The sequence below is a fragment of the Marmota marmota genome, unplaced genomic scaffold (assembly GCF_001458135.2).
Source record: "Marmota marmota marmota unplaced genomic scaffold, marMar, whole genome shotgun sequence".
NCBI classification, from domain to species: domain Eukaryota; kingdom Metazoa; phylum Chordata; class Mammalia; order Rodentia; family Sciuridae; genus Marmota; species Marmota marmota.
Genome location: NW_026000174.1, coordinates 30,414,704 through 30,438,373, shown reverse-complemented (window position 1 = coordinate 30,438,373; position 23,670 = coordinate 30,414,704). Strand labels below are relative to the sequence as shown.

The window sequence follows — 23,670 nt, the reverse complement described above, 5'->3', positions numbered from 1 at the left end:
CACACCCCCCCCCCCCAAAAAAAAAAATCTACTGTCTAGATGGTCCTAATTTGGATAGGTCTGTCTGCATTCCATCTCACCAGCTTATTGTGATGGCCATCTCTTTGTGTGCCCTCTGTCTCCTCTCGGTGTTCATATCAGCTACTCAAAGTAGTTTTTTTTTTCTTCCATGCCTTTCCAAATAAGTAAGCTCTTAGTAGTTATTGTTGATAGTAAATTCCTAAGAATAATAGATAAAAACTAAATGAGAGGTCTTTATTTATGTAATGTTAAATGTCCTGTGCTTTATTGCCATTTAAGTTGCCATGTGCTATCCATATGATGGATGTATTTGTTGAATAATTTAATTATAAATAATTATTATTTACAGAGCATTTGGTTTTACTACTCCTATGAGGCATACTTTATAGACAACTGTGTCTTGGGTTAAGATGTGTCCAAGGCCACAAAACTAATTAAGAATGAAGTTGGGATTTGAATCTAGGCCTGACTCCAGTATAACACAGTACTGAATTGCTTTTCTTTCTTTGAGATTTCAAAGAATGGAATTCTGTAGAATATTTTTATGAATTGAATGTTGAATTAAAATTTTTATCTTATAAAATGTTCTACCTGAATTGGGTACTGATGAACCAGTATTTCCTTGGATCCTTATACTAATAGAAGAATTTGACAATTTTGTGTTATTTCTCTTAATTTTTCTATCTTAAATATATTGACTCATAATTATTTAAGAAATAAACATGTCAGAAATGGCACCTTTCAGGAATTAGTCATATTGTTGAATGTGTCTTCTAGCCACAGCCTACTACAGCAGTAATTGTCTTGAGACCAAATACCACAGGTTCTCAAACTTTAGCACGTTCTCAAACTGGTGCAACATTCCTAACTTTCTTCAATCCCAGATCACTGATTGCTGAGCTTACCTCCCGAGTTTCTGATCGACTTTGTTAGGGTTCATATATACTTCCAAGTGACACTAGTGCTCTACAGCAGAATCATAGGTTGAGAAGCTTTGTTGAAGGAATTTTTAAAAATCCTGTCATTCAGGCTGTATCTCCATGCATGCTGCACTCAACAACTTTTTTTTTTTTTAATTGGATTAAACTAGGATTGAACTCAGGGGCACTCAATCACTGAGCCACATCCCCAGCCCTGTTTTTTGTATTTTGTTTAGAGACAGGGTCTCCCTGAGTTGCTTAGTACCTCACCCTTGCTGAGACTGGCTTTGAATTTGTGATCCTCCTGCCTCAGCCTCTGGAGCTGCTGGGATTACAGGTGCATGCAACCGCACCCAGCCACTCAGCAGCAACTTTTGACATTCCCTAGGTTATTCTGATGAGTGGCCAGCACTATGGTACTTGGTGTTTGATTGGAAGTTCTGTCATTAGTTTATAAGGGAAGTATGTGTTTTTTTCTGTCCCTACTCTCTTTTAATCTTTTCTTGACATTTGACTACCCACATTTTATTGAAACACTCCATCTCTGAAGCTTCTGTGACACTTGCCCTCTCTGGTCTCTGATCTCTTCAGTCACTTTCTTTTTTTTTTTTGAGAAATTTTTTAATATTTATTTTTTAGTTTTCGGCGGACACAACATCTTTGTTTGTGTGAGATCCCGAGGATCAAACCCGGGCCGCACGCATGCCAGGCGAGCTTGCTACCACTTGAGCCACATCCCCAGCCCTTTTCTGTCACTTTCATTGGCTGCTTTCTTTCTGTACCCTGGGTATGAACTCTTTCTTAGATCCAGAACCCAGTCTTTTGTTTTTTTAATATTCGTTTCCTCATTTTACACTTGTATATTACAGCTCTGTATTGTGGGTTCAAAAAACCTGACTTCTATCTGGTAACTGGTGTCACATCTCTAACTTTCTTCAGGCATTTTCTACTTGCATGCTGCATTTTCTAATCCCAGATTTCATATGTTCTAACTCAGTGATTATCACATTTACCTGATCATAAAAACCACCTGGTGTGCTTGGTAAACATTAACTTCTGAGGCTCTGTGCTAGACATTCAGATTCAGTTGATCTAGATGGGACTTGGAAGTCAGTATTGTTAACAAACCCCCTGAGCAAATCTCATGTTCTAGCAAGTATACTGTGCTGCATGAACTCATTGTGTCCTTTTATACAATTTTCTTTTTTCAGTTTTCCTGTTAATGGAATCAATCTCTGGGGAAATGAAGCAACTTGAAATCTATGAGTCATGTTCAACTGCTTTCTCCTTTACTTTCCAATAGATTTTTTTGCTTTCACTCTGAGAGTCTTCCTTATCTTCATCTTTTTCCATGCCTGCATCACTATCCTCATCCATCACAGCCCTAATCTTTTTGCATCTTGACTACTGAGGTGTGCAGGAAGAAATACTGGTTGAATGTTGCTTGACTTTCCCTATCTGAAGGATGGGAATAATAGTAATACCTACCTCATAAATTATATGAAATAACATGTAATGGCTGGTCTTAATAAGTGCTAATAAATAGGTTTTTTTTTTTTTGTATATGTCTTTTTATCTCAGAACCATTGTGACCTGTGAAATTTGCTTTGGCAGGAAATCTGTGTGGGGATTTTAGGTAATATGGCCTGTTTCCAAGAGATATGTGTGTCCATCAGCAGTGATAAAAATCTTGGGTAAGTCTTATCATGATAATTATATTTTAAAAAATGGATTCATATTTTATATCCCTAAGGAAATGAGAGATGAGAAAATGTGAAAGATAATGTTGTTGATGAACATGCTGCAGGAACTTCATTGCATGTTAATGGTAGCTAGGGACTTCCACACTTGCATATGGGCATGATTCAGGAGTTAAGCCAGTTTATTCTTTATGAATATCAAAGGGACCTGAGTGCAGATGTAAGCAGGCCAGAAGAAGGATCCATGAGGTCAAACTTGGAGATGGGGGCAGTGAATCAGAATCTAAAACAATGTAGGCATAGGGAATGCAAGGCCTCCAGAGATCCAGAGTTTAGGAAACTAGATTTGTTAAACAGTGTCACTCTGAGAGCTTTCACTTAGATCAGGGAGCAGAGCTTACCAACAGACTAGAAGATAAAAGATTGACTCTGTGATTAAAGGCTTTCGTATTTCTGCTTGGAGGCTAGTTCTCTTCTATAGCCAGGAAAGTTTTCGGCAGAAGGTTTTTCAATGGGGGAAACCTTGGTGAAATTACATGCTAAATTTGATGAATGTATTCATTTTCTCAATATAGGGTACATGGCTATTATTCAGGATCTAAAAGAAATTTGTATCCAAAATGGCTAAGGAGACTGTTCTAGACAGTTTTTGACAGAGATGGGGTTATGTAAGTTTATCATAGGATGCAAGTACCTGAGTCTCTGGAAAAAGTTGGTTTTTGTCTTCGAGGTGTGGAGAGATTTAAGATACTAGTTGAAAGTATTTATTTCTCACTAATTTATAATCATTCATGGAGTAGATGTCTCAGGATTGCATTTCGTCTCTAGCATTCCCTATCAAAAATCTGATAATGAAAAATGTTAACATGTCTTTTAAATTCAATTAATGTTTATCTTAAAATTAGTATAGAACAGTTTATATTGCTAAAGGGATATGAATTTGTTCAGTTTGAGAACATATGACCAAGGCTGGTGCAGTGGCACTCACCTGTAATCCCAGTGACTTGGGAAGCGAAGGCAAGAGGATCACAAGTTCAAAGCCAGCCTCAGCAACTTAATGAGGCCCTCTGTACCTTAGCAAGACCTTGCTTTAAAATAAAAAATAGGGCTAGGGATGTGGATCAGTGGTTAAGTACCCCTGGGCTCAATCCCCAGTACCAGAAAAGAAAAAGAACAATTGAGTACTTCTAGTCAGATTGGAAGATATGCATATGCTATGACACAAGAATGCCACTCATAGGTGTGTAGTAAGAAAAACTGCACATGTACATTAGGATACACATATACTATCATTATTATTATCATCTTTTGGAGCTGGGATTGAATCCAGGGCCTCATGAATGTTAGGCAGGTGTTCTGCTATTGAGCTATACCCCCAACTCCTTTACACAAACATTATTTCAGAAGTATTGTTTGAAATAACCCCAAATTGAAATAGACTCAGTGTCCATCAGCAGTAGTCTGGAAAAATAAGTTACGATATATTCATACAACTGAATGCTCTGCAGCAGTGACTTAAAGGAACAGCTGCCAACTCTGCTGGAAACAAGCAGGTATGCTTTTCCCTTTTTGTGGGTTCCATGATTTCCTACACATGATTTTGAGCAAAACTTGGACTTAAGAATATGTACATGTGCATTGAAGTGTCCTACTGTACCTTGTAAGTATGTACAATTATGTGTCAAAGACAAATAGATGGATAGATGAAGTTTTTTAAGGAAAAAAATATATAATTTCTTTCATATAAAGTTCAAAAGCAAAACTAAAAACAATAAAACTGTAGAACAGGAATTGGTTGCTGGAAAAATTGGTATTTCCTTTTCTAGATGGGAAAGAGAACTGATTCAGAATAAGATACATAGGGGTCATGGATATGCACCATTCTTCTCTTTCTTGGAAACATGAACATTTTAGCATGTGTGAGATGCTGGGTTCGATTCTTAGCACCACACATAAATAAAATAAATAAATAAAGGCCCATCAACTACTAAAAAAAATTTTTAAAAATTAATAACTTAAAAATAAACATGAACATTTCCTTTATAATTCATTGACTGTAGATTTGTATTTTAATAGGCCTTTCTGCATATATGCTTTATTTCATAGTAAAAATGTTTAAAAAATTAAATGAAAATTCTGATGTTTGAAATGAGAGATGTGAAGCATATGGACTTTTGTTTTGTAGGCAAGTGTTATTGCACTGTTTGTATGATTCAGACCCGCCTACTCTGCTGGAAACAAGCAGGTATGCTTTTCTTTTTTGTGGGTTCCATGAAATCACCCATAAGGGAATCTAGGAAAATAGAGTTAATTCTTGATTCTTAAATTTCCTATACTGTTTTTGGAAGATAGACATTAAGTTGACATTTATCATGTAGGTTGTTGCTTACTTGCCTTTCCCAGACAGAAGTGGCCAGTGTCTGGGTTGAAAGGATACGAGAACAACCAGCTATTTATGATAGCATTTGTTTCATCATGTCAAGCTCAACAAATGGTAAGTCACCATGTAATCTAGAAAAAATGTTTTAGAATACATTTAATTATTAGGAAAACATGTTACTATTTCTGGAAGTCATGTTTTTAAAAAGGCTAAATGCAAGAAAAAGTTTTTTGATTTAAGGAGTAAAATTGCTTCTGAAACTCCCAGGACACTGATAAATTTTCTGCTTACTGAAGGAAGATAATCATTTTAAACATAAGAGATAAACAGATCACCCTTAGAATAAGTACTGTCTTGGCAAGATATGTCTTTTGGAATAGCTTTACGAATTTTGCTTAACCTTATTGCTTTAAACATTAAAAAAATTTTTTTAATTGTTGATGGACCTTTATTTAATTAATTTATTTATATGCAGTGCAGAGAATCGAACTCAGTGCCTCACACTTGCTAGGCAAGCGCTCTAAGCTACAACTCCAGCCCTGCAACATTCTCATTTTTATTTCAATACTTGTTTTATTTTCTTCAGTTGACTTGCTGGTGAAAGTGGGGGAGGTTGTGGACAAGCTCTTTGATTTGGATGAGAAACTAATGTTGGAATGGATTAGAAATGGGGTTGCTCAGCCTTTGGGCCAACTCCAGGAAGATTCTGAAGAGCAGCCAGTATTTAGGATTGTGCCCTGTGTACTTGAAGCTGCCAAACAATTACGGTAAGTGAGCTTTTTTGTGCAAAATGTTCTGGAAAAGCCAACTGCTAGAAGTAGCCTTAGATATAGAAGTCTTAGTTTCTTTTTGATAGGATGAAGTGTACAGATAGTCTTCGTTAGGTTTGATTCCCTACCAATATTTGGGGTGGCAGAATATTTATTCTTTGCAAGAATCATAATGGTTCAAAATACTTGTTTTAATATCATCTAGTTATAGGTGATTGTTGAGCAATAATTGTGGTTACTTTCCTAACTTCACCAGCAATTTTATGTAATTTAGATCAAAGAGAAAAGGTTTTCTTGTGTTTCATTTTACATTGAACATTTAACAACTTCCATTATTGTTTTTTTTTTTTTTTTTATTGGTTGTTCAAAACATTTCCATTAATGTTATCAACATTTGTTTTCTTGTTCCTTGCCCCTTTTGTAGGTACACCAATCTGGAAAGGTGATTGATTTGGGCAGTTTGTTGTCTTGCCATGAGAAATTATTAGTTCTTACATGTCACTGAAACTATTTACTATTAGTCACTAGAATAATTGATATTTTATATAAGCAGCTATTAATCTGCTTAGTGGTTACTATTGCATTCTTAGTGCTCTTAGGCCACATGAAAAGCTATTAATTTTATGTCCTTTACTAAGTGAAGATTAAACTTTTCATTCTTCCTCCAAATCTGCTTCTTTAGTATTTTCAATCAGTAAATGATGCAGTTATTATCCTCTTTGAATATGTTGAAGAAATAGTGAAGCTACTGACTCTTCCTACCCCACTCTTTTTCTACAACCAGTCAACTTTCAAGTCATGGTCCTGACTTTTTCCGGGATCCCATTTGTGCCAGCCAGGCTCTGTGTCTCTCACCTGGACAACTGCCACATTCTGTTACCTGTTTTTCCTGGTTTTAGGGATTGCTTCTTCCCAGACTGATCTTTTTATAGTACTGGGGATTGACCCCAGGGGCGCTTAACCACTGAGCCACATCCCCAACCCTCTTTTTTATTTTTTATCTAGAGACTCAGTCTTGCTGAGTTGCTTAGGATCTTGCTTAGTCGCTGAGGCTGGCTTTGACCTCACGATCCTCCTTCCTCAGCGTCCTAAGCCACTGGTATTATAGGTGTGTGCCACTGTACCTAGCTATCCAAGACTAGTCTTTAAAGCTGTCTTTGCAAAGTACTCATTTATCATCTCATTGCCATTCTTCAAACTTTTCAGTTGCCCTTCTTAGGATAAGGTCCATATTTTTAAAAAAACATGGTGTATGGCCCTGAAAAATGCCTTTCTGTTTTGGTTCCTTGTATTCTGTGTTGCCATGTGAAATTTTCTTCAATTCTTCAAACTGAACAAAGTTTTCCTGACTCCGAGCCTTTGCATAGTATGTCTCCTCTTACCTCAAACATATTAACACCCTTTCAGGTTTCTGTGTAAACATCATTTCTCTTAAGATACCTTCCTGACCCTCCAGACTAAATGAAATATACATGATTTGTGTTCTCTTGGCACCTGGGATTTCTTCTAGTGCTAAATTTATTTCACTTTATTATAATTACTGCTTTAATTTTCTTCCTGCCTATTAAACAATAAATTTTAAGAATGTAGTGGTAACATCTTAAACATCTCTGTCTTCCTAGCCCCTAACATAGTGCCTGAAGATTTTAGGTACATAAATAAACATTTGCTGAATTATTGTTTTAATTGTTCACTATCTTTTCATTTTATTGTTTTGTTGAAGAACCAACACTTTTAATTTCTGAGACAACAAATTGTTTATAAGAATTGTGCTTTAAGGGTTTTATTGTACTCGGCTATGGAACTAGGATAACCTTGTGAAGTTTTAAGAACATTGTCAATACTTAGTGCAATGGACCTTACTTTATAATAGTTATAATATTATAATACTATAATAGTTTCAGTTATTTCCAGGTATAGTGATTCACACCCGTAATCCCAGAGACTCAGGAGACTGAGACAGGAGGATTGTGCATTCTAGGCCAGCCTCAGCAATTTAGCAAGATCCTCAACAACTTATCGAGACCCTGTCTCAAAATAAAAAGGGCTGGATTATAGCTCAGTGGTAAAGCACTGCTGGGTTCAATCCTTAGTAAGAAAAAAAGATGTCTCAGTTATTTTTTTGTTTTGATTATTTGAAAAGAAAACAGTGATGGAAACATTGTCTAGCAGGTCTGTGCATTGTTGTTTTTGTGGGACATAGCCAAAAGAATTTTACCTCTTTTCCTTTGTGTGATTATATTACATATTTGCTTGTTTACTCTTTCCCCATTATAATATAAGTTCTAATGAGCATTTAAAAACTGAGGATAAAATAGGAAACTGTTTATCCTCAGCTTGGCAATGGCTAAAACAGTGTAATAAATATTTGTAGAATGAATGAATAGATAAAATTACCTAGACAATCAAGTTATTGATGCACTGGTTTTTGCTTTTTGTATTTAGTTCTGAAAACCCAGAAGGGCTTGATGTTTACATGCATATCTTACAGTTGCTTACCACAGTGGATGATGGAATTCAAGCAATTGGTAAGATGGTTTATTGGGATGCATTAGAGCTACTAATTTAGTAGTTTCTTTATTTTTAAATTACTACTTTGTTTATATTCTTTATTAAGTACAGTGTCCTGATACTGGAAAAGACACTTGGACTTTACTTTTTGACCTGGTCTGCCACGAATTCTGCCAGTCTGATGACCCACCCATCATATTGCAAGAACAGAAAACAGTGCTAGCCTCTATTTTTTCAGTGTTGTCTGCCATCTATGCTTCACAGGCTGACCAAGAACATCTAAAGACAGAAAAAGGCAGGTATTGCGTCATTCACTAAATTAAATTGCAACCTGTTATATTTTTAAAGACCTGGCCTGTGTGTGTTCTTCATTTGATTTCTTTCTCCCATTTATCCCCATTAAAAATATATATATATTTTTGTTCCTTTAAATGCAAGTCAAGGATCTGTCTTAACATATTTGTCCAAAAAAATTGCCATTTATTTAGGTGGGGAAGATTGGTTTTAAACATGTTAAGTTTTAGATGTTCAAGTGCAGACGTTGAGTTGACAATTTAAAGTCTGAAGCTGAGGAGAGAGGCTGAGTTAGGAATCTAAATGTTGGAGTTTAGTTGTTAGTTGTTATGTTGCTTATATCTTCTATAACCTTACTTATTTCTTTTGACTTGATGTGAAATGAGAGAAAAACTAATCTTGCTACAAATATGCTTAGCTTTTTTTATCATATGTAGTTTCCTTAATGAGTGTTGATGTTCTTAATCTTTCCTTGAAAATTATAGAGAAAGTTTATCATACTAGAAACTTTTTTTTTTTTTTAAGTTGGTGTAGCTCAGTTATCCAGAATAGGGGATGTCATTGTGGCATATTCACACATACATGAAATCGCAATTTGATTGATTTTACTCCCCAGTACTGCCCCTACCTTTCTTTTTCTCTTCCCATCTTCTCCCTCTACCCTAATGGTCACCCTCTACTTTCATGGCATCCTTTTCGCCCCCCTTAACTTTCATATATGAGGAAAAACATAACAATACTTTTATGAATCTGACTTACTTCACTCAAAATTGTGGCCTCCATTTCCATTAATTTTCCTGCAAATGACATAATTTTGTTCTTTATGGCTGAACAGAAGTTCTTTGGGTTTATATACCACATTTTCTTCCATTCATCTGTTGGTGGACACCTAGGGTGATTCCATAACTTGGCTGTTGTGTTGTGCTGTTATAAACATAGGTATATGTGTATCTAAGTATGCTTACTTTCATTCTTTTGGATAAATACTAAGGAATGGTATAACTGGATCATATAGTAGTTAAATATTTTTATCTTTTTAAGGAACCTCCACACTAATTTCCATAGTTACTATGCTAATTTATATTCCCACCAACAGTGTATAAGAGTTTCTTTTAATCCTAGTTAGCATCTATTATTATTTGTATTCTTGAAGATTGCCTTTCTGACTAGAGTGAGATGGAATCTTAGTGTAGTTTTAATTTACATTTCGTTGACAACTGAAGATGTTGAGCCTTTTTTTTTATTATAGTTGTTAGCCATATTGTACTTCTTTTGAGAAATGTCTGTTTAGTTCATTTGCCATTTATTGATTGGGTTGTTCATTTGAGTTCTTTGCATATTCTGGGTATTAAATCCTATGTTAGATGATTAGCTAGCAAAAATTCTCCCATTTTGTGGGTTGTTTCTTCATTGTTAATTGTTTCCTTTTGTTCTATCGAGGCTTTTAGGTTTGATACCATTCTATTTATTCTTTCTCTTATTTCCTGAGCTATGGGAATCCTATTCAAGAAGTCTTTGCCTGTGCCTACATGTTGAAGTGCTCCCTTTATTTTTTCTTCTAATAGTTTCAGTTTCTGGCCTTAAACGTGGGTCTTGGTTCCATTTTTTTCCCCCCGGATACCGGGGATTGAACTCGGGGGCACTCAACCACTGAGCAACATCCCCAGCCCTTTTTGTATTTTATTTAGAGGCAGGATCTCACTGAGTTGCTTAGTACTTCACTTTTTGCTGAGACTGACATTGAACTCCCTCCATCTCCCAAGCTGCTGGGATTATAGGTGTGTGTCACTGTGCCCAGCTTGGATAAATTTTGAGTTGACATTTGTATAGGGTAAAAGATAAGGATCTAATTTTATTCTTCTATATATGAATGTCCTGTTTTTTATAGCACCACTTATGAAAGAGGGTGTCTTCACCAACATGTTTTTGACATCTTTTTCAAGAATCAGATGGTTGTGGGTGGGGTTTGGCCTCTGTGGTCACTGGGAATGTTGAATCCCTCAGCAGCTTTTGCAGAGCACTGATATCTATGGACACTGACACAGACTTCATTTAAAGAACTCCAATTAATGGCAAAAACATGAATCAGTTTGTATTGTGGCATTCAAATCCTAGCACTTTGGGAAAGCAAGTAGCAAGGTTTTGAAAACCATGGTTCACCATCATTATGCATTCAGAAGTTGAGTAAGATAACCACATCAAGAATTAGGACATCTTGGGACTGGGGTTGTGGCTCAGTGGTAAGGTGCTTGCCTAGCCCATGCAGCCCTGGGTTCGATCCTCAGCACCACATAAAAATAAATAAAATAAAGGTATTGTGTCCAACTACAACTAAAAAAAAAAGAATTAGGACCTCTTCAAATGCTTCAAGTATTATCTGCATTAAAGCTGTCCATTGAACTCTCATAAAAGTAGAAGCCGAAAGGGACCTTTTCCATTAATACATTTTAAAAAATATCACTTCCTCTGACTTCAGTTTTCTTGGCCATTAGGGTCTTTCATATTATCTGTTCCATTACACAAGAACCATCAAAATATTGCATATATATATATGTATATATTTTTTTTCATATTCTGTGGCCATAAATTTTTATTGATAGAGGAGCATGAGTTTGGCTTGGTAAGTTTGGAATTAGGTCTATTATTGTAGCCTACAAAAAGTTGAATCAATAATGTAAAAATAAGGAGTAAATGTTAAAAATATGTGAGGTTAATAGAGCATGTGTTTTGCATGGGGCAAGGCCCTAGTTGAATTTCCTGCATCAAAAAAAGCAACCCCCCCACCCCATGTTTATTTGACTTTATTTTATTATGTGTAAAGTGAACCTGTTATTTTCCTCACCTACCTCACAGGGTTGTTGCCAGGTTCAAATGAAATAATGTATGCAAAAAAGACAATAAAATGTGCAATACAGATAGGGACATGTATTATTACATAGTTGCAAATCATCCTCTCTGCTTTTTAGCCTGGGAAGGTCTGTGCTTGAAACACACGTTGGAAAGCATGTACCATGTCCAAACTGGATACTGGGAAATAAGGCCATAGTTTTTGGGTTTTTTCCCCTCTGAGTACTTAGAATACTATCATGGGCTAATTCTAAGAAGGAGGAAGACAATAAATTTCTTCAAATTATAAATTGGAATTGGTAATGTTCTAGAGTTATTAAGGGTAGTGACACTAGTGGTTTACAATATCTTTTTACCGAGTTTTTCTTTTTTAATTAAAGAACAGAGCAGAATATTTTACAATGTATCCCACATAGGAAGAGTTAATATCATCTTAGTTATATCTGTTTAAATGTGTGGCAGTTGGTGGTTAAATAAAATGCATTTTTTTTCCTTTGGGGGGAAAAAAAGAATTAACCATGTGGTTTGGTTTCTGTATCTTCTGTTCCATTCCTCTGACTTTTTTAATGCCATGGTTTTTTTTTTTTTTTTTTTTTTTTTTTTTTTTTTTTGTTATTGTGCTCCGTAGGATAATTTGAAATCAGTTATTGTGTTGCCTCCAGCATTGCTGTTTTTTTGCTCAGGATTGCTTTGGCTATTCTGGATTTTTTGTTCTTTCTAGTTCTGTGAAGACTATCACTGGTATTTTGATGAGTATTGTATTGAATTTGTAGATCACTTTTAGAAATATGCTCATTTTAACAATATTAATTCTGCCTATCCGTGAACATGGAAGATCTTTCCATTTTCTAGTGTGTTTCTCAATTTCTTTCTTCAGTGTTTTATAATGTTCATTGTAGATGTCTATCTTTCACCTCTTTGGTTAGGCTTACTCATATATATATATTTTTTTCTTTTTTTTAAGCTATTGTGCATGAAGTTTTCCTGATTTTTGTCGTATGGAAAAACTGTTGATTTTTGTAGGAACCTCTTTTGTGCTGTTAATAGGACTAGATATTTTTTGCTGCAGCCACCCCAAAACTGTGTAAAATTTTATGATCGGTGAAGAAAGTATAAAGATGTTCCTTTAACTCCAAGCCGCTGATTAAAATCTTCTCCTTGTCTTGTCCCAGCCTTGAATAGTGGTTTTGCAGAGATAGGGCTTGGTATAAATTGATGTGACCTACAGGTAAATAATGGAATAAGAATTGGGCTTTTGAGTTGGTGATAATATAAGGAAGTAGGAGTAGATCTAAGGGAACTATAATAAAGCAGCCAGGTAGAGAGGTGTTCTGAAGACATTGAATTGAGTAATAAAAGATAAGATTTCCCTGGTTGCTAAGTTTTTAAAAAGTCACTTCCATATACTGTACATAAATGACTTAAGTTTGGATAGGAAATTAGATTTTTTTCAAATTAGTATACTTGATATATACTTGATATTTCAGTGCTGTAGAAAACTTTCTTTTTTTCCCCCCAGTTATAATTATTAAGCAGAAATGGTGAAGTTAGAATCAGTGTTTGAATCTACATGAGATCTCTTAGCATGTTGATGGTACAATATATATTTTGAATATGAGCTTTATTTTATTTTTATTTTATTTTTTTTTTTAATGTGGTGCTAGGATTGAACCCAGTGCCTCACACTTGTGAGGCAAGTGCTTTACCACTGAGCTAGAACTCCAGCCCCTGAATATAAGCTTTATTTTTATATTCAGTTTTTTTTGTATTCTAATTAAAATGACTATTCAGTCTTTAAAAATTAGACTGAATTTTTCTGCTTAATTTCATAAAATTTAGCATTTAAGAGCTTTGTCTAAGATTTTTATGATGTTAAAACTTAAACTTAATATTCTTTTGTCACTGTGTCCTCAAAGACCCTGCGTTGTAGGGCTCTTTCCTATCTCTCTAACCTCTTTCTGTGCTACTCTTCCCTTGCTCACTAGCCCAGAGTCATACTTGCTTCCATTTTGCTTTTCAGACTTTCCCTGATATTTTCTTTTTGGGGTCTTTGCTCTGTTCCTCTGAGATATTTTGCTGGGCTTTCTGCATTGCTAACATTTCTTATCCTTTAGTTCTCAGTATCAACTCTTCAGAGAAGTTCCCCTGTTGAGCTGCTTTATTATATTTCCCTTTTGTTTCCTTCATAAAATTTACCAAAACCTGAAATGATCTATTTTATTTATTTACTTATGTGAAGGTATGTAGACATAAGCCTCTTGAAGGCTGATGCCTTAGCAATCTTATTTACTACTGTATCTGTAGTTCAGTATGAATGTATGACTTAATGAGTAAAAAAAACCAAACTGGCTAATTTCATGTCTCTTTATTTGTTTGTACAGTAGATCTTCCTCTGATTGACAGCCTAATTTGGGTGTTACAAAATATGGAAGATTGTCAGAAGAAACTAGAGAACTCTGCAGAGTCTAACCAAGAAGAAAATAAAAAGTCTGATCCAACCCAAGATGACTTCCACTTGAAAATCTTAAAGGATATTTCATGTGAATTTCTTTCTAATATTTTTCAGGCATTAACAAAGGTAGGAAAGAAGTATTCATGGTTTTTTGTTCTTGTTTTTATTTTTGGTACCAGGGATTGACCCCAGGGGTGCTTAACCACTGAGCCACATCCCCAGCCCTTTTTTATATTTTATTAGAGACAGGGTCTCACTGAGTTGTTTAGGGCCTCACTAAGTTGCTGAGGCTGACTTTGACCTTGTGATACTCCTGCCTCAGCATCTTGAGCCACCGGGATTACAGGCATGCACCACTGTGCTTGGCTGAATTTTTTTTTTTTTTTCAGCAAATGAAAGTATGGTTTGCATAATGCTGTGAACTTTATTGCTGCTTTTTTGCGGTGCTTGGATTGAACCCAGGATTTCATGCATGTTATTTTTATTTTATTCATTTATTTATGTGTGGTGCTGAGAATCAAATCCAGTGCCTCACACATGCTAGGCAAGCGCTTTACCACTGAGCTACAACCTCAGCCCTTGCTGAAGTCTTTTTTAAGCATCAAGTGATATGATCAATTCAGAAGGATACCTCCAAAGCAATAGAGAGGAAGAATTAGAGAGTTGAGGCTGGAGGCCAGGAGACCAACTGATGGGATCTTAAGGTTGATAATCTTCAAGAATATTCTGGCCAGGCTCCGTGGTGCATCCCTGTAATCCCAGCGGTCCAGGAGGCTGAGACAAGGAGGGTTGCGGGTCCAAAGCCAGCCTCAGCAATGGCGAGGTGCTTAGCAACAGTGAGACCCTGTCTCCAAATAAAATAGAAAATAGGGCTGGGGATGTGGCTCAGTGGTTAAGTGCTCCTGAATTCAATCCCTAGTATAATAATAATAATAATAATAATAATTTGAAAAATCATGAGAGCCTAAACAATGAAGTGTGAATGGAGAGGAGTGATGGGGTAAGGTTTAGCAGAGTAGAATTGATCACTTCTGGGGGGGAATTAGCAGCCGGACAGAAGGAAAAGTCCTGGATGTACCCAGGTTTTTGGTTTGTGCAGTAGGGTGGATGGTAGTACCCGCCATTAAAATAAGGACCACAGTGGAGATGTGTTTGGGTTATATAAAAATTTTGATGAAGCTAGGTTCAGTTTGCAACATTTGAAATGACCATAGTATCAGTAAGTAATTATATATACTGATTTGTATTTTTTTAGTAAATAAAGCTTTAGAATTTTTCATTTTTTGATAGTAAATCTTTTATTTATTTTAGGAGACTGTGGCTCAGGGGCTAAAGGAGGGCCAGTTAAGCAAACAGAAATGTTCCTCTGCATTTCAAAACCTCCTTCCTTTTTATAGTCCTGTGGTGAGTATGGGTTAAAGTATAGGGGTCTGTATTTCACAGGATTACTAAATGTTCTCAAGAAGGACTTCATCTTTCAAGGCCATTGTCAAAAAAGATGGTACACATCACATGATTTAATGCCCTGTCAGAAAGATGGCTACTGGCTAATTCATAGTACTGGCCTAAGTGTAATTCTGATTTTAGGAAGAAATCAACATGGAATTTATGCTGTCTCTTTCTGTTATAAAGTAGAAAGCATAGGTATTAAGCAAAAGTAAGATTCTTATGAAGAGTTGGTATTTTGGGGGGTGGGGGGAATACTAGGGATTGAACCCGGGGCACTCAACCACTGAGCCACATTCCCAGCTCCCTTTTGTATTTTATTTATAGACAGGGTCTCACTGAGTTGCTTAGTTCCTTGCTTTTGCTGAGGCTGGCTTTGAATTCAAGATACTCCTGCCTGAGCCTCCTGAGCTTGATTTTTATGTGAGAATTTTGTGTTGGTATCCCCTACAAGTACATTCAGCTGGGATTACAGGTGTGCACCACTCTGCCCAGCTGTTTTTATGTTCTTCAAATAACACATTTGCTACCATTGGAGGCAGTTTCTAAATAGAAAATGTTAAAGGAAAATAAGTACAAAAGGAAGGCATGCAGAAACATGTTGAAAAGGAAAATATTAATAAACTATAGTAATGGACTTTTTTTTTGTTTTTTTTTTTTTTTTTTTGGTACCAGGGATTGAACCCAGAGGCACTACTGAGCCACATCCCCAGTCCTTTTTTATTTTTTATTCTGAGACAGGGTCTCACTAAATTGCTGAGACTGATGTTGGATTCTCCTGGCTCAGCCTCCTGAGGTGCTAGATTTACAGGTGTACAACACTGCGCCCGACATAATAATGAACCTTAAAGGGGAATCAGCAGGAGGATAAGTAGTAGCTCAAGAATTAAAATATAAATAAATAAAAAAGTTAGGTATAGTCACTTCCTTCATGATGATTCGGGGGACCGTGATATCATCTGGAAATTCATCAACATATCTGTCTGTTGAACTATTTAGAAAACCATAGGTAGAACATTTTTTTATAGTCAGAATATCTTCAATCACCGTTTTCTCACTATATTTATTTGATTCTTTTGTTTGACTCCCAGGTGGAGGACTTCATTAAAATCTTACATGAAGTCGATAATGTCCTTGCTGATGACCTGCAGGAAAGCTTCCCAACTTTGAAGGATCAGGCTTGAAAAATGAGTTGGAATTTCTTCTGTCTAAGAAATAAACTTGATTTTTTTCATAGTTGAAATTGACATAAAGGAAATATTAGATAAAACTGGTACTAGACACAATTGCCTAGTGTTGTGCCCTTCTTCCTCTCTAGACTTACCTCAATTATTTGGTATTAAAATCTGAACTTCACCTCCCTCTATTTTTAATATTGCTTATGAGTTATTTATCTTTAGTTGAAGAGAGCAAAAATACAAACTTACCATTGAGGTTCTTCTAAGAATATTTGAGGGGTTGGTAAGGTTTTCTTCATAACTATTACTTTGATTTTTATGTGAGAATTTTGTATTGGTATCCCCTACAAGTACATTCAGCTGCAGTAACAGAAAACTCTTATTAGTAACTTAAGTCTTTTATGTATTTTGTGTATTTATGCAATAAGAAGTTCAGAGGGGGGCTGTCCAGCTCTGAGAAGTGACTCAGGGACACTGCTTCCTTTCATCTTTCCATGAGACATGTATACCTTTATATTCATGTTTATTGTTTCATGGCTAAGGGTTGTGTGCCATGTCTTTCATCTTCATTCAGAAAGAAAAAGAGGCAAAGGAGTTTCCTCTAGCAAGTCTTATCCTTTGTATTGAAAGGATAGCCCTCTCTGGCCTTCTTTATCACATGGTCATTCCTAGTTGTAAATGTTTAAAATTTTTTCTTTGTAGTCTATGTAGGAGAGAATAGTAAGAAAGAAGGGAGGTATGAATGGTGCTTGGATAGCCAGTTGATGGTCTTTGCTATAACATGTAAATATATTTTAGCCACTTTGTGAAAGTAATTTGTGTTGATTCCTTTCCAAACTGTTAGTAATTACTCAAAAGCAGTTATTGCTCTTAGTTTACCTTTGTTACATTTCAATTTTATTTTCCTACATTGGACATATGAAGGTAGAAATGTTGACATTGTGATAAAAGCATATTAGCCAATTTCTTTTTTCAGCATTATTCCAGTAGTTGAATTTCAGAAAGTGATTCGCTTGAGGAAATTCAGATTTTTTTAAAAAAATTAAGATTGAGGGGAGTTGGTAGCTTCTGATGATTTACAAACTGTGCTGTACACACACACTTTATTACTCTGTATAGTGTTTTCTAATGAATGAATTGTATTCAGGTACTATCAACCAGCTATGCTTAAAAAAGCATCCAGTTTATATTATTTCAGATACTAAAAAGTGGAATTTCTAATAGATTTAAAGAAAATATCAGTTATGAGTAATAAAGCTAGCTTTTAAAGCCCATTCCACAGTTGTCTTAGAATCTTTTTTTTTTAATATTTATTTTTTAGGTGTAGTTGGACACAATGCCTTTATCTTATTTATTTATTTTTATATGATGCTGAGGATCGAACCCAGGGCCTCACATGTGCTAGGTGAGCGCTCTACCGCTGAGCTACAACCCTAGCCCCTGTTTTAGAATCTTTAAGGTAGTGGTCTTTTCTTACACTTTGTTTACTTTCCTTGAGGGATTTTTGTTGATAAAACACAGAGATAACTCTTATTGATAAAAGAAGACTGATTCCAGTTTGGAGGAAGTTTTATTGTTTGAATTATCACTGTTGAAATGAATGAGACCATAAAATTAAAATCTTAGAGTTGAAACTTTTAACTGGTAGGTTTACTTTATGTTTGTATGTCCTGAGGGCTGGTCTTATTGATAGACTGAATGTGTTTATTTAACATGAAGTTTCAGAGGCACCAGTGAAATGACCTGCTAGCCAATGCTAAAACTCCAGTTTTATTTCTTTAAGTATAAGGTTGAGATGCAAATACCCTATAAAAGTAACACTTGAAATTATTGGCTTTATTTTCCTTAGTGCATATACCTTTCATATTGCTTTCCTGAAAACATGTTTTAAGGGGGGGAACACAAGGCTTGGGGGTTCTGAGGAAGAGAGTGCTACCCAGAGGATGAGTTATAGAGGGGAAAAAAATGGGTTATTTTATAGGAAGGTAGGATGTGTTATTTCTGATTCACATTTCTTTTACTTTGGACCTGACCTATTTTCTTTATTATTTCTTTCTATTATAACATTATAAGCTGCTTTCGTAGTATTTTTTGATACATTTGAACATTTGTTAAATCTGTAAATTATAATAAATAGTTCAGTATAAACTTTTAAAATGTTACATGATCTGAAGAGTTCACTACAATGTTCTATATTTGAATCAGTTGCAGTGGTATTTTGAATGATGGTTCTCCAGAACATAAATATGATATTTGAAAGTACATGTACAAATAAAATTGAAACTCACTCTTTCCCTACACTTTTTTGTAGGAGGAGAGGGAAAAAATTGAGAGGAACTTGAGTTAGCCTTTATTATATGTGGTGTCATTGTTTCTAATTAAATTTGAATTAGATTTTCAAAGTATTTAAATCATTTTTTAAAAAAGACATATTCCCCAGGGCTGTGGTTGAAGCTCAGTGGTAGAGAGTTGCCTCGTACACGTGAGGCACTGGGTTTGATCCTCAGCACCACATAAAAATAAAGATATTTTGTCCACCTACAACTAAAAAAAATAATAATAATAAAAAAAGAAGACATATTCTCCTGCCTTTTTAGAAGATATTTTGTCCCTTTCAGTTAATGGGATATTATTAAACTCTTGGTTTTTTTTGGCTGATCCATCATTCTAGATGAAGAACTTTTCCAACTGTCTTTAATTTCCTATTGCCTTACTTTTGAATTACTCACCTTGATAACTCTGGCATTTTAAGTGAGGAAAAGTTTAAAAGGCACCTCTCAACATATATACTTTTACATGTGAACACACTCATACACACAAACTTTTTTTAATGATGTGCATGCAGAAACTAACTGTAGACATTAAGGAACAACCTCTGAAGTAAATCATTAAGTCTTAAGTGAACATCACTTTCTGTTGTACAGGATTGAGCTATAGTGATGGTGTAGAGCTGTGTTTGAGTAAATTAAAGAAAAGGAATGCTGAGATTATAGATTATCTTGCCTGTTTTAACTAATATTCTTTATAACCTTATCAATATCCTATTTTTTCAAGGAATAGATTTCTGTAATTTAGGGTTAATGTATTCGATATGAACATATCTTTTACCACTTTGCAACTTTAATCTTTTCTATATTCTTGGTAGAAGTTTTAAGGAAGGAAAAATAAGTAAGTATCACTCTTGAGATCCATTCCGATATTTTTGTTACTAGTGTGAGATCTAATCCAAGAACCATTATGAACGGTCATGTATGTACAATGAAATGGTATGATGTCTTGGATTTGCTTCAAAATAGTCTTCAAAATAGGGGTAAGAGGAAGGAAGGTGGGATAAGTGAAATAAGATTGGCTATGAATTGGAATTGCTGTAGCTGGGTGATGATTACATGGGGGTCTGTTACACTGCTGTTTCCTCTATTTTTGTATGTTTGAGATTTTCTATTAAAGTTTTTTAAAAACAAACCCCATGATTTTAAGCCTGAGTTTAATTATGAATAATGCTTGTTCACATAAGAATCAAATTATTATAATATTAAATATTTCTGAATTCAAAACAGTTGAAACCAACACAAATACTTGATAGAAAGGGTTATCAGTATATAACCAAGTATGTAAGAATTATTATCTTTATCTCATTGTTGATGTCACATATGTTTTAGTGCCATAGTGTTATACTTTTGGGGTCTGGAGGTTATTGGGGATTGAACTCAGGTGCGCTCAACAACTGAGCCATATCCCTAGCTCATTTTTGTATTTTATTTAGAGACAGGGTCTCACTGAGTTGCTTAGTGCCTTGCCCTTACTGAGTCTGGCTTTGAACTTGCAATCCTCCTGCCTTAGTCTCCTGAGCTGCTGAGATTACAGGCTTGCGCCACTGCATCCGACCTACTGGTATCCTTTTACTAACAGAATCTCTTATTGTTAATTTTTTAAAATATATATATTTTTTAGTTGTAGTTGGACACAATAGCTTTATTTATTTATTTATTCACTTACTTATTTCATATGGTGTTGAGAATCGAACCCAGTGCCTCGCATATGCTAGGTGAGCACTCTACCCTGAGCCACTGTAGTCTGCTCGTAGAGTAGTAAAGAAAAGAAGCAGAATCATAGAGATAGAGATGGAAGTTTTTTAAGAGATGACCTATGTCCAATACTTAATTCTTTCGTCTAGTCAGACCTACAAGAGCAGGTAAATGTTGTCCTTAGGGCTGGCCTAGGCCCAGAGCAACAACCACAGGAAACCAGGCAAGACTAAAAGAGTGGAAAGAGGAGGACACCTTGTGGTAGATGCTGCCAGCTCTCTGCTCTCACCTTATATTTGTTCATCAATCTGCTTTGTATTTTTGTATAGAATGCAGAGTCTACATTGTTAAAATTTGATGATGGACCTTAGGTTAATTTTCATAAAGTCAAATTTGCTTAAATACATTGTTTAACAACTCAGGCAGCATCTGTAAGATAAAAGCTAAAGGGCTGTGGCTATAGCTCAGTGGCAGAGCACTTGCCTAGCACCTGTGAGGCACTGGGTTCTATCCTTAGTATCATAAAAATAAATACCATAAAGGTGTGTTATTCATCTACAACTACAGAAAAAAATTAAAGAATACAAAAAGATAAAAGATAAAGAAGCATCTCTGAGTTTCTAGTTAGTTTCCTAGCCAAAGATTTTGGAATATTAGACTACTCCTTATTCCATGATTATTGTGCCCATGTAACTATATTTTCTTCAGAGCTATATATTTCCCTGGACGTTCATGCCTGCAAACTTCTATAATTTAGCAGCACCATAGAGTAATCATTTTCATTTTACTCTAATTTTTCCTACTTTAGGGCCCTAACAAGGAACATAATTCTGAAAAAGAACCATGTTAAGTTGAAATTAGACCTGGATGAGAGGATCTATACATCATCTGTGCTTTTTTGATTAGCTATGGCTTGGCTATGTGTGTGCATCTCTAATATAATCAAGTTGGAATTAAATTGAAGCATAATTTACTTAAGGTTGTGATAAGACACCAGACTTAATTTTCCTGGTAGAAATGACCACCGCTTGTGTGGAGTTTACTATTTGCCTGATACTCTATAACGATCTTTACGTAGGTTATTTAATTCTTCAATAATTCCAGAAGATGACTGCTACCATTTATGGAAATGGGAAAATGAAGATTCAGAATGTTAAGTAACTTCTCCAACGTTACATAAGTTGTAAGTAGCTGACCCACAGTTTGAGTCTAGGCTTGCCTGGCCCTAGGGCTTGTCCCGTGAACCACTGTACCATACTTGCATCCTGTAAGTTGACATGGACCAGATCATGAAAATGTTTACATATCACGGACTGCAGTACTGCACCCCTGTAATCCAAGTGTCTCAGGAGTCTGAGTCAGGAGGAGCATGAGTTCGAGGCCAGTCTCAACAACTTAGCAAGACCCTGTCTCAAAAAAAAAAAAAAAAAAAAAAAAAGGTCTGGGTTATAGCTCAATGGTAAAGTGCCTTTGTGTTCAATCCCAGTTATTGCTTCCCCCACCCAAAGAAAAAAGAAAAAGTAAGTGTTCATATATATCATGTAGTATATACAGCTGGGACATCTGTTTATTCTATCTACTTCTTGAAGAGTTGCCCCTAATATACCTACATTCTTCCTTGTTTTCAGCATGTGGTTGAACAAGAGATTTATTTCTGAGTCAAGCTGGGCAAATCAGGTTGACTCAGGAGATAACTCCTGAAGATCATATATACCTTACAAGGGTAAGGGCACTCTGTGGGGCAGTCATTTATTGACTGCTATATTATAGGCATTATTTGAATCACTAGGAAGACAATGAATGAAATAAAATATGCATGGAGGAAATACTGCTGTGGACAAAGAAGACAAAAATCTTGGCCTAATGGGGCTTGCATTATAAATTGATGTGTAAGAGGAGTAGAGGAAGAAATGGGTCTGCATAGAGGGGTAAACAAAAGAGGTCATGCAGCCTATAGCAGATTGGATCATTATTCTCAAAGTTATCTCTGTGTATCTGTCCTTGCCATGGCTTATTAATGTATGGAGTGTATTTTCCTGTCCCGTGACTTTGAGCTGGGCCAAGTTGCTTTGGTCAGTAGAATGCTAACTAATTTTTTAGAGCTGAAAGTAGAGTGCTCTAATGTGCGTGTGCAATTTGACCTCTAATGTTCCTGTCATTCAATATAAGAAGAGCATGACCTGGGTAGCAATTGGTCCATGGGAGATTAGAAACATGGAGCAAACCTAAACCCATTCTATAGCCTGCAGTCAGGAGTTCAGCCTAACCTAGCTGAGTTGCCAACCTGTACACCAAGAGAGAGAGCAAGAACTAAATACTTATTGTTTTGAGTCATTGAGTTTTGGAGTGGTTTGTTACACAGCATTATTGAAGTGATAGATTTCTGAAATAGCCTGAGTGCAAAGCTGCATTACTGCTCAGCAACTTTCCAGCTCCATGTCATAGTCTTTTATGGGTCTCAGCAACAGTTCCTGTTTTAGTTGTCTGAAATATCCCTATATCTATAATTTCACTTACAGTGAGTTCCACTTGAGATGTAGTGATTGCATCCATTTCTTATTTTTTTTAAATATTAATTTTTTAAAAAAATATTCTTTTAGTTATAGAAGGATACAATACCTTTATTTTATTTTTTTTTCATTTTTATGGGGTGCCGGGGATGGAACCCAGTGCCTCACACATGCTAGGCAAGCACTCTGCCACTGAGCCACAAACTGGGCCCCTAAATATTTATTTATTTATTTTATTTTATTTTTTTGGTGAATTTCATCAGATTTTTTTTTCCTTTTTATTGGTTATTTTTAGTTACATATAACACCAGGACTCATTTTGACATAATTATAAAGGCATAGAATATAATTTTCTATTTTTTTTATGAGACAATTGAGTAACTTTTTTATTTTTTATTTTTTTTAATTTTTTATTGTTGGTTGTTCAAAACATTACATAGTTCTTGATATATCATATGTCACACTTTGATTCAAGTGGGTTATGAAATCCCATTTTTACCCCGTATACAAATTGCAGAATCACATCAGTTACACATCCATTGATTTACATATTGCCATACTAGTGTCTGTTGTATTCTGCTGCCTTTCCTATCCTCTACTATCCCCCCTCCCCTCC

The 23,670-nt window shown here is 35.5% G+C and overlaps 1 protein-coding gene and 1 long non-coding RNA gene across 3 annotated transcripts in view; one reads left to right on the top strand and one right to left on the bottom strand.

The window, feature by feature from the left end:
- The window catches only part of Saal1 (serum amyloid A like 1), a 24,076-nt gene extending 4,095 nt beyond the window's left edge, over positions 1-19,981 (top strand). The window contains exons 4-12 of one of the 2 annotated variants that reach the window (XM_015477680.2): positions 2,556-2,635; positions 4,827-4,886; positions 5,020-5,135; positions 5,608-5,788; positions 8,237-8,319; positions 8,409-8,597; positions 13,828-14,021; positions 15,207-15,299; positions 16,433-19,981. In XM_015477680.2, coding sequence (XP_015333166.1) covers positions 2,556-2,635; positions 4,827-4,886; positions 5,020-5,135; positions 5,608-5,788; positions 8,237-8,319; positions 8,409-8,597; positions 13,828-14,021; positions 15,207-15,299; positions 16,433-16,525 — 1,089 coding nt within the window. In that variant the 3' untranslated portion in view covers positions 16,526-19,981. Of the gene's footprint in view, positions 1-2,555; positions 2,636-4,826; positions 4,887-5,019; positions 5,136-5,607; positions 5,789-8,236; positions 8,320-8,408; positions 8,598-13,824; positions 14,022-15,206; positions 15,300-16,432 lie in introns of both variants that reach the window. The other variant, XM_015477679.2, reaches the window with a different exon arrangement.
- LOC125612075 overlaps positions 18,796-23,670 on the bottom strand; it is a 24,379-nt gene continuing 19,504 nt past the window's right edge. The window contains exons 3-4 of the long non-coding RNA XR_007342363.1: positions 22,151-22,161; positions 18,796-18,819 (exon numbers count right to left, since the gene is read on the bottom strand). This is a non-coding gene — a long non-coding RNA (uncharacterized LOC125612075). The remainder of the gene's footprint in view (positions 18,820-22,150; positions 22,162-23,670) is intronic.